Consider the following 15,851-nt stretch of genomic DNA (forward strand, 5'->3'; position numbering starts at 1 on the left):
GTGGAAACAGTGAAACAGTATAATGATCTGAAACTAAAAACCAGTGATCAAAATTAATTCTGTTTTCCGTCTTAACATTCTAATCAGTTTACTTATAAAGTTGAATAAACTCTAGTGTGATTATTACAGCAGATATAACAGCAGCTATAAAACTCACCTGGAGAATTTATGTACCTTCTATCTTTTGACAATTGCAGGACAAAAGGAAGTTAATTGAGCTCGTGGATCATAAACCTCATGGGTCTTTCCAGAGTTTTATTTTTGCTCTGACTCACCTTTCAGCTAGACCTCTTTTGGTGAGGCCTGAGATGACAATGGGGTCAAAAGGCTCCTCTGTGCCTGAGATGGTAATACCCAGTGGCCCACCATAGCGCTTCAACTCCACAGTGTAGATAATGGAGCCTGATGTCTCCTGCTCATCTGCAGTGAAAGGAAGAAACGGTGCAACAAATTAGTCCGGAAGTCTGTTATGTGTTAGAGCTTAAAGCTGTAAACTAGAAGTGTGATTACTTTAATAAAAATAGGGCTGCTGCTATAATTATAGTAATTGTGTATTTTAACAGATATTCACTCGATTAATCTGGTAATCGGATAAAAGTTTGTTTTTTTAATAAATAAAAATAAAAAAAATCTATTTTAAATGATGAAAAAAAAGGTAAACGCACTGTACAGTGTACAATGTTTTTGTTTGAAATGATCCCAAACTTTGGCCTGAATCTTCTCCTCGCCCCTCACTGTTTTTTCATTCTGCCGCATTTTCTGCATTTACCTGTCCAGAGCGCTCCAAAGTTGAGCAGGAGATGCGTCAGTAATAATGATCCGCTGGGAAACACAATGCTCCATGGGTAGTTAAATGGTCTGAAACAGGGGTCACCATCCTTTTTGAAACTGAGAGCTACTTCTTGGGTACCGATTAATGCAAAGGGCTACCAGTTTGATACACGCAGTTTTCAGTTTGATCTGAAATAACAAATTTGCTCAATTTACCTTTTATTATATGTTATTATCAATAATTTATGATATTCATCTATGTGAAGACACTGATCATGTTAATGATTTCTCATAATAATTTTCAACAATTTATTTAACAAAGTTGGAAACAGCTATTTTTTTAGAAAAGGCCCGCAAGCTACTCATGTGGTCCTTGCGGGCTACCTGGTGCCCACTGGCACCATGTTGGTGACCCCTGGTCTAAAAGAAGCGTTGAGGCAAATGCAGGCTGTTACTGAATGTATGGTGTCTACACTATATGGACATAAGTTTGTGGATTCGGATGCGATATTGGAACATCCGGTTTTTCATTTAGGCCTCATTTGCTCTTATAATAACCTCCACTGTTCTGGGATGATTTGTGTTTATTCAGCCACTAGGGTGTTAGTTCATCACAAAGGTGCTCAGTAGGAATGAGGTCAGAGATCTATAGTGGGCCACTCAAGATCTTCCACTTGAAACTATGTAAAACTCGTTTAAGTGAAGGGAAAATTTCATGCTACAACACCCAAAGGCATCCTATAGAACTATGAGATAACAGTTTGGGGAACACCCACATATGGCTGGACAAGTTTTATCACTTTTGTCAATATAGTATGAAAACAAGAGAAACTATTATTGTATAAGAAATGTTGTACTATATACCACTGGAACCATAGTCTTCTGTATAATTTATCTTCTTCTTTCGGCTGCTCCCATTAGGGGTCGCCACAGTGGATCATCCGTCTCCATACCCCCCTGTCCTCTACATCTGCCTCTTTTACACCAACTACCTGCATGTCTTCCCTCAGCACATCCATAAACCTCCTCCCTGGCCTTCCTCTTTTCCTCCTACCTGGTGGCTCCATCCTCAGCATTCTCCTACCAATATAACTCATGTCCCTCCTCTGCACATGTCCAAACCATCTCAATCTCGCCTCCCTCACCTTGTCTCCAAAATGTCCTACATGGGCTGTCCCTCTAATAAACTCATTTCTAATCCTGTCCATCGTCGTCACTCCCAACGAAAACCTTAACATCTTCAGCTCTGCTACCTCCAGCTCCGCCTCCTGTCTTTTACTCAATACCACTGTCTCTAATCCATACAACATCTCAGGTCTCACCACAGTCCCATAAACTTTCTGTAAAAAAAAAAAAAAATAGATCATAAAAAAAAAAAAAAAATACTTCCTTTTTTTTTGTGCTTTTGCATTTAAACACAAAATAACACGAGATTTGAAGATCAGGTCACAGCAAGTCAGCACAAACTATTTCAAAACAGAGAAATGAAACCCAGATCCCGGGTCATCTACTTCGAACAAATTTATGAGTCAAATATGACGAATATAACAATGTCTACAATGTTGCTTTCAGTCAAGCTCTCTTCCAGTTCAGGAATACGTAATGATCAGTGATTTATCTTTATTCTGTAGTCTATGTCAACACCAGGTGGCAGAGTTTTATACTGCATGTTTGCCCAGGCCTCAATATGGGCAACACATGTTGGGTTTAATGTTTAATATACTATGGTGTTAAGATTTTTTTCAAGCTTTGCCAACACACATGCTCTCAAACTGAGCCATACTGAAAAAAACACAGGCCAACGCTCCAGACGAAATATTTGTGAAAATACGATGACATGATTTCTTTCATAGATGAAATCAGTTCTCAGGACAGATGTTTTTTGTTTGACAGATGTGTTTTCATTGGAAACAAATGCAGATATGAACAGGAGGTGGTTCAATTATTCTTTGTTGTTGTTTGTTTCAGGTGTTTTGTTGGTGTGAAGAATGCATTGCCTTGAATATTCGGGGGTCCGTAATAACTGCCTGTTTAGGGTAATTAAGGTTTGAATAAGACTACAGTACTATTTGGTCATATTTTGAAAAATAAAGCCAATTGTCAGAGATTACTGCTGAGAGATACAATCAATAAAAATTAAAATAAACAAAAAAAAGTTCTGGTTTAAATCAAAATACAAATATGGAAATATATAAATATTAAGGCGCTCAATCGGTTAAAATATTTAATGGCGATTAACCGCATGATTGTCATGCGTTAACAAATTAATTGCCCATTTTTATCTGTTCTAAATGTACCTTAAAATAATACGTCAGGTTTTCAATACTCTAATTAACATAGGCAAATATAGATGCTTTATGCAAATGTATGTTAATTATTAGTAAAACCAAACTCAACATAGAGGATGAAGACTAGACATGTTTCGAAGATCATAGATGTTTTTCAAAAAAACTACTTCTTTACTTCATGAACAAAAAGAACATAGAAATACAAGGTTTCCATGACTTCCTTTTCTTTGCACTGAGCAATTTACTTACACAAGGATGTTGAAATTGTTGCACGACAGGGCAGCTCACTTCTTCTAAACATGCAAAATGTACATTTATTATTACTGTAACCACCCTTAACGGTAGACATGTTTTTTTTAAAAGTACATGTATATGTCTAGTAGATACATGGGGGAAAAAAAAAAAGAAAATAGCGAAACCAATGGTTCCAATTACTTCTCTTTATATGCACTGAACCAGTTTGGCTCTTGTAAATGTTTTAAAGTAAATATAGTGTTTTAATTACGTAAATCATCAGGTGGTTTGAATTGATGGATGTGGGCATAATGGCGGATTTTGGTGCTTGATTTGAGCATCAGGAAAAAAAATTTTAGTGATTAAAATTGTTTTTTTTTTTTTCGGTTTAGTTTATAATTTTTTTTATATCTAAGTAAGGAAAGAATTTAATGAAGAATGTGTGTTTAAATTTTGCCTATTTTATATTAATTAATATATTTTGTTGTTTTTTTTTAATTCAAACAGAAATACACACTGCGTTATTCGCGCTTTAAGAAAATTAGTGCCGTCAAAATGAATTCGCATTAACGTTTTATTAAACTTTCTTTCGGCTTCTCCCATTAGGGGGCGCCACATCGGATCATCCGCATGTTTGATTTGGCACATGTTTTTACGCTGGATGCCCTTCCTAACGCAACCCTCCCCATTTTATCCGGGCTTGGGACCGGCACTAAGGCTTGTGCAACCCTAATGGCTGGGGTGGGTTCCCTGGCCGGGGCCGCAGCGGTGAGAGCGCCGCATCCTAACCACTAGAACCACCAGGGAACCGCATTAACGTGTTATTAACGCATTAATTTTGACAGCGCTAATACATATTTGTAGCATGATATAGATAGTGGCATTGCATTACATACTTTACTTTCTTTATAGCACAGTGTTATTGAATGCGCTATTCGAATTAGTCAGAAGTTGTTGGGAATCACTGCAAAGTTAATTGACCCCTGAACACAGACGTATGCACATATCTACAGTGTACTTACCAGAGTTGTCCTCGTCCTTTCGGATCTTGAGCTTGACCAGGTCTTCGCTCTGCTGAAGGATCTGCATTGCATCTTCCATTGAGCAGCTCTCCAGTCGAATGTTGTCTATAGCCAGCAGCTTGTCTCCAGGCTCCAATGTTCCTGTTCTACAGCAGAAAAGGAGCAAGCAGAGAAAAAATTGTGAACTATAATTTTAAACAAGGGTGATTAAATGTAATATTATACTATAAAAGTATAGTCTGACATTCCTTGGTTGTGTTTGACAGTTACCCACCTGAAAGTCGAAATCTACAGTGCCACATGACACAATTTGCCATTTAAAGTCTTTTTCAGAAGCAAATGATCAAGATGTAGAGATAAAAACATTCATTACTATATTACTCAAATAATTTATAATAACTCAACTATACAATACTTTAAGCTATGATGCCTATTTTCAGTGTCCCAGGATAACGTTCATGGAGAAATATCACCTGGCACTACAGGAGGCAAGAATGATTTTTGAGGACAATTTGCTCTGTCTTGCTTAGGACCATATGTCTGGGGTAATTGTTTAAACAAAATTCTTTAGAAACCTAGAAATCTGTTCATACCTGTGAGCCATGCTTCCTTTCTTTATGTCAGATATGATCAGAGGCTCGCCCGGCTTTTTACTGGCTGTTGGAGACAAGACAATGCAGACAATACATGCAGAGTAACATATATAACCCAGATATATACCCACACACACCAAGCACAAAACACATACAAGAGATAGCATCGGGATATATCTGGGACGACGCAGCAGTTAAATGGAACTGGTGTGAACATTCCTAGAAATTTGCTGGCCTGATTCAAAACTGGATTATTATTTCCAGGGAATAAAAATGTGCTTGGAAAATGGGATGGATTCCTAGGAGACACTCAAGTGGCTAAGAGCAAGGGTGCCCCCTGATGGCCAAGACTGGAACACACCCTGTTGGCAGTTTCTCAAGATCTGGTTCTCGAAGTAGCCCCTGTGCAGCATGGTGATCACGATGAAGCATGTAATATGTCATTATTACCCTGTTTTGACTGAGCATCTAAAATGAATGGGTTTAAACCAAACCTCATGTCAAAAATGTCTATAACTATTGCAAATATGGACCTAATATGATGTGTTAATGGTAAAGAAAGGAATAGGAATGTTAGAATTGTAATTATATTTCGGATCACAAACACGTTTTCAAGTTTTATTAAAATTGATTAAATGTGGCCAGCTTTCCAGTTCACCCAAAGGTGTTCAGTGGGCTTGAGACCAGGGCTCTGTAAGGAACACTCAGGAAATTGTAATGCAACAGCACAACGGAATTCTATATATACACTATACACAAGTTTACAGCAGCTATTTAAAGAAGAATCACACATGGTGACCAAGCCAAAAATAATAACATAATAAGCTTTCACCATCAACAATCTTTTGGTCAGGAAATAAGCAAGCATTACGCACATTTTCAAGATCTCTCTCTGCTTTATCAATCCTGGTCAGCCTTGCTGAATCAGGTGTGATGGAGAACCAAAAAAAAAAAACCTTTCATAAAAAAAAAAAATCCATCAAATATTTTAATTATTGTCACGATTGTACCTAATTTACCTAATATTTTTGCCCCGGAGTGTGTTTTCAGTCATAGAGTTTATATTCAATAATGGAACTGAGCAGAAGTGAAAACAGCATTGTGTGTTTGTGTGTGTGAGAGAGTGAGATAGCGAGAGAGAGAGAGAGAGAGAGAGAGAGAGAGAGAGAGAGAGAGAGAGAGAGAGAGAGAGAGAGAGAGAGAGAGAGAGAGAGCGAGAGAGAGCGAAAGAGAGAGAGAGAAATGAGAATGGGATAACTGATCAAAGCAAACAGATGTGGATTTGAAAATGTGCTTCAAGATGTACTGGATTTGCTGATGCTGCCAGATTATGATTGATACCGTGATCATAAACAAGTCAAAGCCATTACTAAACGTTATTTCAATGGAATGTTAGTACGCCTACAAAAAAAGGAAAGGTTAAAGGAGAACAAACAAAAAGCAAGGGATTAATCTAATGAGGATGGGATGGTGAACTCAGGTTTAGTCATGATACAATATATAAGAGGAAGATGTTAAACGCTAAAGACTAACCTACAGAGACCCAAACACATAATTCTCACCTAAACTGGTGCCATTAGTTGGATCACAGAAAAGTTTCAAATGTCTGTGTATGATGTAGGATTATAATCTTCAGTAATCCACAGAAACCATAGCACTGTGAAATTCTTAACTTAAAATGGTCAAAATGTGTTCATTACATTTACAGAAATTAATACATAAACACATGGCTACAATGTTAAGGATCAGGTTTTTAGTCTAGAGCAGAAATGCCCACACTTGGGTCTGCAGGCAATGCAAGAGGTATCGCTTCTCATATATTGCATTGCCTGCAGTCCCAAGTGGTAAACTTTAATATTACCTAGAACTGTAATCAGACTCCAACCTACATATCCTGACTTCAGTAAATCAGTTTGAATCCCAATTTGGAAAAAACTTTAGGACCAGGTTCAATAGATCTCAGTAATATTACAAGAATATGGCTCTATTGCATGTAGCAAATATGAGAAATATTAGGAATTCAGCTCTATTGTACTATAAATGGGATTGTTTCTATGTTTTCATTGTGCTATAAGTGTCATTGAACTTGAAAACTTTAAGCAATTAATTAATTATATATTAAATAAATTAATAAATTAAATGCATTAGTTAAGCCGAGTGTTTACATGCTTATCAATTTTTGTTTCTATTTTATTTATACATTTATAAAATCATAAATTAATGCCAACTTTAAATTTGGTATTTGATATAATCTTTTGATATAATGCATTTACTTTCAAACCACGGCTTTCAATCAAGTTTGATTTTTAGCCTTTTATAGGAAAGAGTTGGTTGCTGGTTTAGCATATAAGACAGAAGGATAAAATTATCGAGGGGACAACTGTTTATAGCTGTTATGCAGTAGTGTAAGCGGTAACAAGAACTTCTGTTCAAAACATTTTGAAGTGTGCTGTTATAGAAAAAGAATCAAAGTCTGGGTGGTAACAGTAATATTTTGCTTTCCTATAATTGTGTATTACTTACATGCCTAAAAATGTTCAAAAAAAGCAATGTTTATATAATAATCATTGGAGTTTGCAATTTAATTCATGTGCCTGAGCCCATGAAAACAGTTACAGAATATTTGCCCTAACAAAATTGACCTTTAGACCTGGAGTTAAACAAATAGCTAACAAGCAATGGATAACTGAGATACAGTAGTAATGCACACATTTATTTATTTATTTTGGAAATGCAACTACAGCTACTCCTTTATTAATGCAGCCGAGCAGACTCATCACAATAGTTTAGGGTATATTATAACATTCTGTATTCTTTAAAAATGAGCAAAATTTTACTGTCTATAGGGATCTAAGTATGTCTTTCACTAAGGAAGAAGGTAATTGCATTATATACAGTGAGGAAAATAAGTATTTGAACACCCTGCTATTTTGCAAGTTCTCCCACTTAGAAATCATGGAGGGGTCTGAAATTTTCATCGTAGGTGCATGTCCACTGTGAGAGACATAATCTAAAAAAACAAATCCAGAAATCACAATATATGATTTTTTTTTACTATTTATTTGTATGATACAGCTGCATATAAGTATTTGAACACCTGAGAAAGTCAATGTTAATATTTGGTACAGGAGCCTTTGTTTGCAATTACAGAGGTCAAACATTTCCTGTAGTTTTTCACCAGGTTTGCACACACTGCAGGAGGGATTTTGGCCCACTCCTCCACACAGATCTTCTCTAGATCAGTCAGGTTTCTGGCCTGTCGCTGAGAAACACGGAGTTTGAGATCCCTCCAAAAATTCTCTATTGGGTTTAGGTCTGGAGACTGGCTAGGCCATGCCAGAACCTTAAAATGCTTCTTACAGAGCCACTCCTTGGTTATCCTGGCTGTGTGCTTCGGGTCATTGTCATGTTGGAAGACCCAGCCTCGACACATCTTCAATGCTCAAACTGAGGGAAGGAGGTTGTTCCCCGAAATCTCGCAATACATGGCCCCGGTCATCCTCTCCTTAATACAGTGCAGTCGCCCTGTCCCATGTGCAGAAAAACACCCCCAAAGCATGATGCTACCATCCCCATGCTTCACAGTAGGGATGGTGTTCTTGGGATGATACTCATTATTCTTCTTCCTCCAAACACGTTTAGTGGAATTATGACCCAAAAGTTCTATTTTGGTCTCATCTGACCACATGACTTTCTCCCATGACTCCTCTGGATCATCCAAATGGTCATTGGCAAACTTAAGATGTGCCTGGACATGTGCTGGTTTAAGCAGGGGAACCTTCCGTGCCATGCATGATTTCAAACTATGACGTCTTAGTGTATTACCAACAGTAACCTTGGAAACGGTGGTCCCAGCTCTTTTCAGGTCATTGACCAGCTCCTCCCGTGTAGTTCTGAGCTGATTTCTCACCTTCCTTAGGATCATTGAGACCCCACGAGGTGAGATCTTGCATAGAGCCCCAGTCCGAGGGAGATTGACAGTCATGTTTAGCTTCTTCCATTTTCTAATGATTGCTCCAACAGTGGACCTTTTTTCACCAAGCTGCTTGGCAATTTCCCCGTTGCCCTTTCCAGCCTTGTGGAGGTGTACAATTTTGTCTCTAGTGTCTTTGGACAGCTCTTTGGTCTTGGCCATGTTAATAGTTGGATTCTTACTGATTGTATAGGGTGGACAGGTGTCTTTATGCAGCTAACGACCTCAAACGGGTGCATCTAATTTAGGATAATAAATGTAGTGGAGGTGGACATTTTAAAGGCAGACTAACAGGTCTTTGAGGGTCAGAATTCTAGCTGATAGACAGGTGTTCAAATACTTATTTGCAGCTGTATCATACAAATAAATAGTTTAAAAATCATACATTGTGATTTCTGGATTTTTTTTTTAGATTATGTCTCTCACAGTGGACATGGACCTACGATGACAATTTCAGACCCCTCCATGATTTCTAAGTGGGAGAACTTGCAAAATAGCAGGGTGTTCAAATACTTATTTTCCTCACTGTATCTTAAAAAAGGTTTAAAAAGTCTAAAGAATGTGAAAAGTCTGTACAAGAAAGCTGCCAGATATGTACAGTACAGACCAAAAGTTTGGACACACCTTGTATGTCCAAACTTTTGGTCTGTACTGTATATATATTATATATACAGTACAGACCAAAAGTTTATATATATTATATATACAGTACAGACCAAAAGTTTGGACACACCTGCTCATTCAAAGAGTTTTCTTTATTTTCATGACTATGAAAAATGTAGTCACACTGAAGGCATCAAAACTTTGAATTAACACATGTGGAATTATATACATAACAAAAAAGTGAACTGAAAATATATCATATTGTAGGTTCTTCAAAGTAGGCATCAAGAGAATGCCAAGAGTGTGCAAAGCAGTAATCTAAGCAAAAGGTGGCTACTTTGAAGAACCTACAATATGACATATTTTCAGTTGTTTCACCCTTTTTTGTTATGTATATAATTCCATATATAATTCCACGTGTTAATTCATAGTTTTGATGCCTTCAGTGTGACGACAATTTTCATAGTCAAGAAAATAAAGAAAACTCTTTGAATGAGAAGGGGTGTCCAAACTTTTGGTCTGTACTGTAAATAACATTGTACAATTGAGATTATGTAGTTTAACAATACAATTTAAAGTGAATAGATGTATATTTGGAAGTGTTTATAGTGAAAAGATTAAAAGTTATTCCATTACCAGTTCTATATGCAGGCACAGTGCAGCTGCCTGGCAAAAAAAACTGGTTTGTGTAAACCTTCCTATTGCAAGATTATTCCTTAAGAATTAAGATATAAAGAAATGTGATGTTGATAAAGCATGCATGAATTCAGTTGGTTCTTACCACTGATCGTGATCCCAAGCTCAACTCCTCTCTTCTTTGGGAGCTTCACATGAAAGGTACCACTACTGGGCACTACAGATTCTAGCGAATAGCAAAATAGGTTTTGATTAGAATGTATTCCATGTAATATGTAAGAAATATACACTATATGGCCAAACATTTGTGGATACCTGGCCTCCATATCCATATATGGGTTTCCCTGTTTCCACTGTTGCTACAAAGTTTGAGGCACAGAATTGTTTAGAGGTACTCTGTATGCAATTTCTCTTTACTTAAATTAAGTCACCAGAAGGCCCAAACATAGTTTGCCAAGGTTGGAGTGTAAGAACTTGAGTGGGCTGTGCAGAGCCCTGACCTCACCCCAACTAAACGCCTTTGGGATGAAAGAGAACACTTACCGCACTACAGTAAATCAATGTCTGATCTGACTCAAAAAACTACATTCCAAAATCAAGTGAAAAGATTTTCCAGAACAGTGGATGTTAGTATAACAAAAAGTGGAGGACTGTATCTGCATATATGGGTGTTATAGCTAAATTGGAAGCTACGATTGTGAACTTCAAATTGGAAACCCTTGAGATTCAATCCCAGCACTACCAAGCTACCAATGTTGGGCCCTTAAGCGAAGCGCCAAACCCATCTGAGATAATTATTTCTAGGTAACGGCATCTGCCAAATGCTATAAGTGTAAATGTATCCACCAAATTTTGGCCATATACTATACATAGTTCCCTTACTGTCACTATGGTATTAACTTAAATATACAAACCTGCTACATCAAACTCAATCTCTAGTGTGACCTTATTGGTCAGAGCAGCATCTCGCAGCAGCTGATTGGCCTCCTCCATGGTACCGTCCTCTGTGGGAATGCCATTGATTGACAAGAGCCGGTCACCAACCTGAAGCAGCCCACACCTGCCAATCAAGCAAGCATCAATATAACAAGGACAACTGCATTTGAAATGACCAGAGAATGTACCCAAGTCTATCCAGGTAGAACTGAACTCCTGATGCAATCTTGTGCAGCATGTTCTTACAGAAAGACACAACCTCTCAAACACCTTTGATACATCATACGATGACATTATTTGCAAAACAGAAAGAAAGCACTACTTGAGAACTTGATTGATGTGAGGCGTTGAAGAAAAATGTGTCAGAAGAGCTCCTTTGCAGAATAATAATGAGCTGTACTAATCAAACATTACTGTTTGCTGTAATCTAAATGTAAATTAATTCTTCTGCCCTATAAATGTAATAAAATAAAAATGAGGGTGTTTTACTGTGATTTCATACACAGTTGCTATATCTAGGATTACCCACAAGTAATACACAGATAATTCTATCCACGGCTAAGCACTGCACTCCATTTTTAATCATGACTCCCAAACACACTCATTTCCATCAAGGATTCCATTAAATGAATCATCATATCATCTACATACTGTAGCCAAAATAATACCCTGAAATTGTACCCTTGGTAAATTGTACCATTAGCTGTAAATTTTATGCAAATGGTACAATCCATGATACCAACCTGTTCAACAACACGAACAAAAAAAAGACTTTATTTACAAAGTTGTTTCATGCAAGTGCAGTGGGTAGCATTGCTGCACAGGGATTCAAGCCTATCCTGTTTCCAGGATTGGCTCTGGATTCACTGCCACCCTAACCAGGAATAAGCAGCTCCCTGGATACTTCAGCCAGAAAGGCTAAAGCACCAGACATGGCAGATTTATTTACAGTACAATGTAAAAAAAATTCCTGTTCACTTTGACAAAAGAGGATTTACTTAATTTATTGGTGTATTCAGCAGTTGATCCCTTTTCACTTGCTTTCTTAATTCATTTACCACTATATATATATATATATATATATATATATATATATATATATATATATATATATATATATATATATATATATATATATTTTTTTTTTTTTAAACAAAATTCCACCCTTCACAACATTAAATGCCCTTCCATAAACTTTCTTTCGGCTTCTCCCATTAGGGGGCGCCACAGCGGATCCTCCGCATGTTTGATTTGGCACATGTTTTTACGCTGGATGCCCTTCCTAACGCAACCCTCCCCATTTATCCGGGCTTGGGACCGGCACTAAGAGTGGCTGGGGTCGGTTCCCTGACTGGGGATCGAACCCGGGCCGCAGCGGTGAGAGCGCCGCATCCTAACCCACTAGATCACCAGGGACCCTATCAAATGCTCTTTTATAACATTGTCAAACTGGTCAAAAAAAAGATAATGTGACAAGAACAACCAATCATGTTACTCATTGCCCAATCCCATAACAAATTACTTTACTGTGCAAAATACTTTCTGTAGATTTGTAGGAGTAGATTTCTTTTTTATGTGCAGGTCCATTTTGGTAGCAGATCAATTTCAGGAATAGATTACTTTTAAACACATTTTTAAGAGTAGATTACATTTAGATGCGAAGCGATTTTACTAGCAGATCACTTTTAGGAAAAGATAACTTCTAGATACAGATCAATTTTAGGAAAAGATCACTTTTACTGTAGGCGCAGATCACTTTTTGAAATAGAGTATTTTAGATGCAGATCACTTTTAGGAATAGATTAATTGTAGGTGTAAATAATAATGAGTCGCAGATTGCTTTTAAGAGTAAGTAAAGAGCAGATAACTTTTAGGATTTGATTACTTTTAGGAGCAGGAATTCCAAACCAACAGGTGGACCAGATGTCAGGTTCTAGGACCTCACTTAAATATTCACAAATTAATTAAAGTTTTGGTTTAAATACATTCTGAAAAGTGTCCAACCCAAAACAACCCACCCTTCCTCTTCACCTCCCCCAAATTTGATCAGTTGCCAATTCCCACCCATAAACTTGGTCTAACTTTCGGAGTAGCTACCTGTCCTGGTGGGTGAAGTTTTAAACCAGCTAAACACAACATGAGCACAAGAGAGCACAACATGACTTTTCTGTATGAGAAGGTGTATCCAAACTATTGGTCTGTACTGTATAATCAATTATATTTAGACCCCGTTTGCTATTATAATAACCTCCACTCTTCTGGGAAGATGCTCTACTACATTTTGGAGTGTGGTTGTGGAGATTTGAGCTCATGCAGTCACAATGGTGTTAGATCAGCATATTTCTCCACGCTCATAAAAAATAACAAGCATAATCCTAGATTTCTATTCAGCACGGTAGCAAAATTAACAGGAAATAAAAGCACTGCACTCACATGCACATCATCATTAGGTAGTAATGATTTCATGAACATTTCTAATAATAAAGTTGAAAACATCAGGCAAGAAATCCAGACGATTAATATGAATTCAAATTATTTTACAAGTAACCCTGTAGACAGCAGTGTAATTATAATAGAAAATCAATTACAAAGCTTCACTCCTATTCATGAGAATGACTTAATTTTAAAATGATCAACCTTCATTCTCATAACCTTGCCTACAAGTTTCCTCAAACAGATAACTCCAGAGGTAATTGAAAAATAATAAAATAAATTAAAAATTATAAACTCTTCCATTAGCACTGGTTATGTACATAAATCCTTCAAACTGGCAGTTATCAACCCCCTAATTAAGAAACCTGACCTTGACCCATGTCAGCTGTCCAACTATAGGCCAATATCAAATCTCCCCTTTATAGCCAAAATTGGTTGTGGCACAGCAGATCTGCTCACATCTACTTATGAATAAAATTTTTTAAATGTATCAGTCAGGTTTTAGGCCTCATCATAGCACAGAGACGGCACTAGTTAAGGTGGTAAATGACCTGCTATTGGCCTCTGATCAGGATTTTGTCTTTACTTGTTTTGCTCGAACTTAGTGCAGCTTTTGACACCATTGATCACACTATACTGCTTGCTAGAGAACGTTGTTGGAATAAAGGGAACAGCTCTCTCTTTGCTTAGGTCTTATTTGACTGATCGCTATCAGTTTGTTGATGTAAATGGTGAGTTCTCCACACTCTCTGAGGTAAAGTTTGGTGTTCCGCAAGGATCTGTCTTAGGCCCACTGCTTTTCTCTTTATATATGCTGCCTCTGGGGGAAATTATACATAAACATGGTATTCGCTTCCGTTGCTATGCTGATGATATGCAGCTGTATATTTCAGCAAAGCCAGATGAGTACCTTTACTAGAGAAGTACTTTTACTAGGACCACATGCAGCTAGAAGTAAACATTCCGATTATGCTTCGTTTCGGTCTGCCTCTGAATGGTGTTTTCTTCGATTGGAGGCCACTCTGTACAGCTGGGTTAGGTTTCACATCATTGCCCTGGGGATCCATGAAATTTCGGAGTAACACAGGAGCTTTGAGGATGGATTTGGACTCTACTTAATGTCAACAGTCTGCTACACTAACACAGAACTACAGTTTGCATTTGATCACCATCACTGCACACCTCAACATCGTTTAGCTCAAATGAATAGACATTCACTGCCACCCAGATGAGGATGGGTTCCCTCTTGAGTCTGGTCCCTTTAAAAGTTTCTTCCTTATGCCATCTCGGGGAGTTTTTCCTTGCCATCAGCTTGCTCATTATCGAACACTTTTAAAGAACATTCTTATTAATTATTTATTACCGTATTATCTGTGTAAAGCTGCTTTGAGACAATGTTCATTGTAAAATGCGCTATACAAATAAAAATGTATTGAATTAAATGGCATTGAATCAAAAAGGAGGGAGTGGTGGCTCCGGCGGTTAAGGCGCTGGGTTGCCGATCGGAAGGTCTGGGGTTCAAGCCCCGGTATTGCCAAGCTGCCACTCTTGGGCCCTTGAGCAAGGCCCTTTACCCTCTATGCTCCGGGGGTCCCTTACGAGGGAAATATCAAGGTCCGTGACGTCGGAGTGACGTGGGGCCGCCTTCCCGTGGGCTCACCACCTGCAGGAGGGACCGTAAGGGACGGTGCTGTGAGGATTGGGCAGCAGTCGAAGGCGGGGGCCTGCTTAGACTGCTGCCCCCGCGACCCGAATTACGGATGAGCGGGAGAGAATGAATGAATGAATGAATGAATGAATCAAAAAGGCTTTCTTTTGGGATAACAACCATACAAACTGACTTGTTGCAGTGTGCTGTGTATGGTCTCTAAAGCAATACTGGCAGCACTCATGCGTCTGTTTTTTGAAGCCACCTTCTGCATCTGATGCACAGCATGTGAACTCGACTTCTTTGATCGACCCTTGCGATGCCTGTTGTAAGTTGAACCCGTCTTGGAAAACCTCTGTATGACCATGGCCACTGTACTCTAAATCAGTTTCAGGTTGTTACCAATATTCTTATAGCCTAGGCCATCTTTGTGGAGAGCAACAATTCTAATTCTCAAATCCTCAGAGTTCTTTGCCATGAGGTGAGATGTTGAACATTCAGTAGTCAGTATGAGAGAATTGTACTCAAAGCACCAAATTTCAACTACTCTAATACAAAACACACAAATTAATATGGTCCATTAATATGAACATGATGAATAGAACATGTGGCTTTGCATCCTTACACGATGTACAGCTGTTATCACTTAGGGTGTACTCACATTTGTTGCCAGCTATTTAGACAATAATGACTGTATGTTGAGTTTTCAGAGGA

At 38.0% G+C, this 15,851-nt stretch overlaps 1 protein-coding gene and 1 long non-coding RNA gene across 17 annotated transcripts in view; both read right to left on the bottom strand.

The window, feature by feature from the left end:
* Positions 1–15,851, bottom strand: part of LOC310722228 — a 439,622-nt gene that overhangs the window by 46,038 nt on the left and 377,733 nt on the right. The window lies entirely within an intron of this gene.
* grip2b (glutamate receptor interacting protein 2b) overlaps positions 1–15,851 on the bottom strand; it is a 189,593-nt gene that overhangs the window by 17,483 nt on the left and 156,259 nt on the right. For all 16 annotated transcript variants that reach the window (XM_083534404.1, XM_083534409.1, XM_083534411.1 and 13 more), the window contains exons 13-17: positions 11,035–11,180; positions 10,266–10,346; positions 4,909–4,972; positions 4,316–4,461; positions 276–420 (exon numbers count right to left, since the gene is read on the bottom strand). In XM_083534404.1, the coding sequence (XP_083390530.1) occupies positions 276–420; positions 4,316–4,461; positions 4,909–4,972; positions 10,266–10,346; positions 11,035–11,180 (582 nt within the window). The remainder of the gene's footprint in view (positions 1–275; positions 421–4,315; positions 4,462–4,908; positions 4,973–10,265; positions 10,347–11,034; positions 11,181–15,851) is intronic.

This window comes from Silurus aristotelis (genome assembly GCF_946808225.1).
Source record: "Silurus aristotelis genome assembly, chromosome: 28".
Lineage (NCBI taxonomy): Eukaryota > Metazoa > Chordata > Actinopteri > Siluriformes > Siluridae > Silurus > Silurus aristotelis.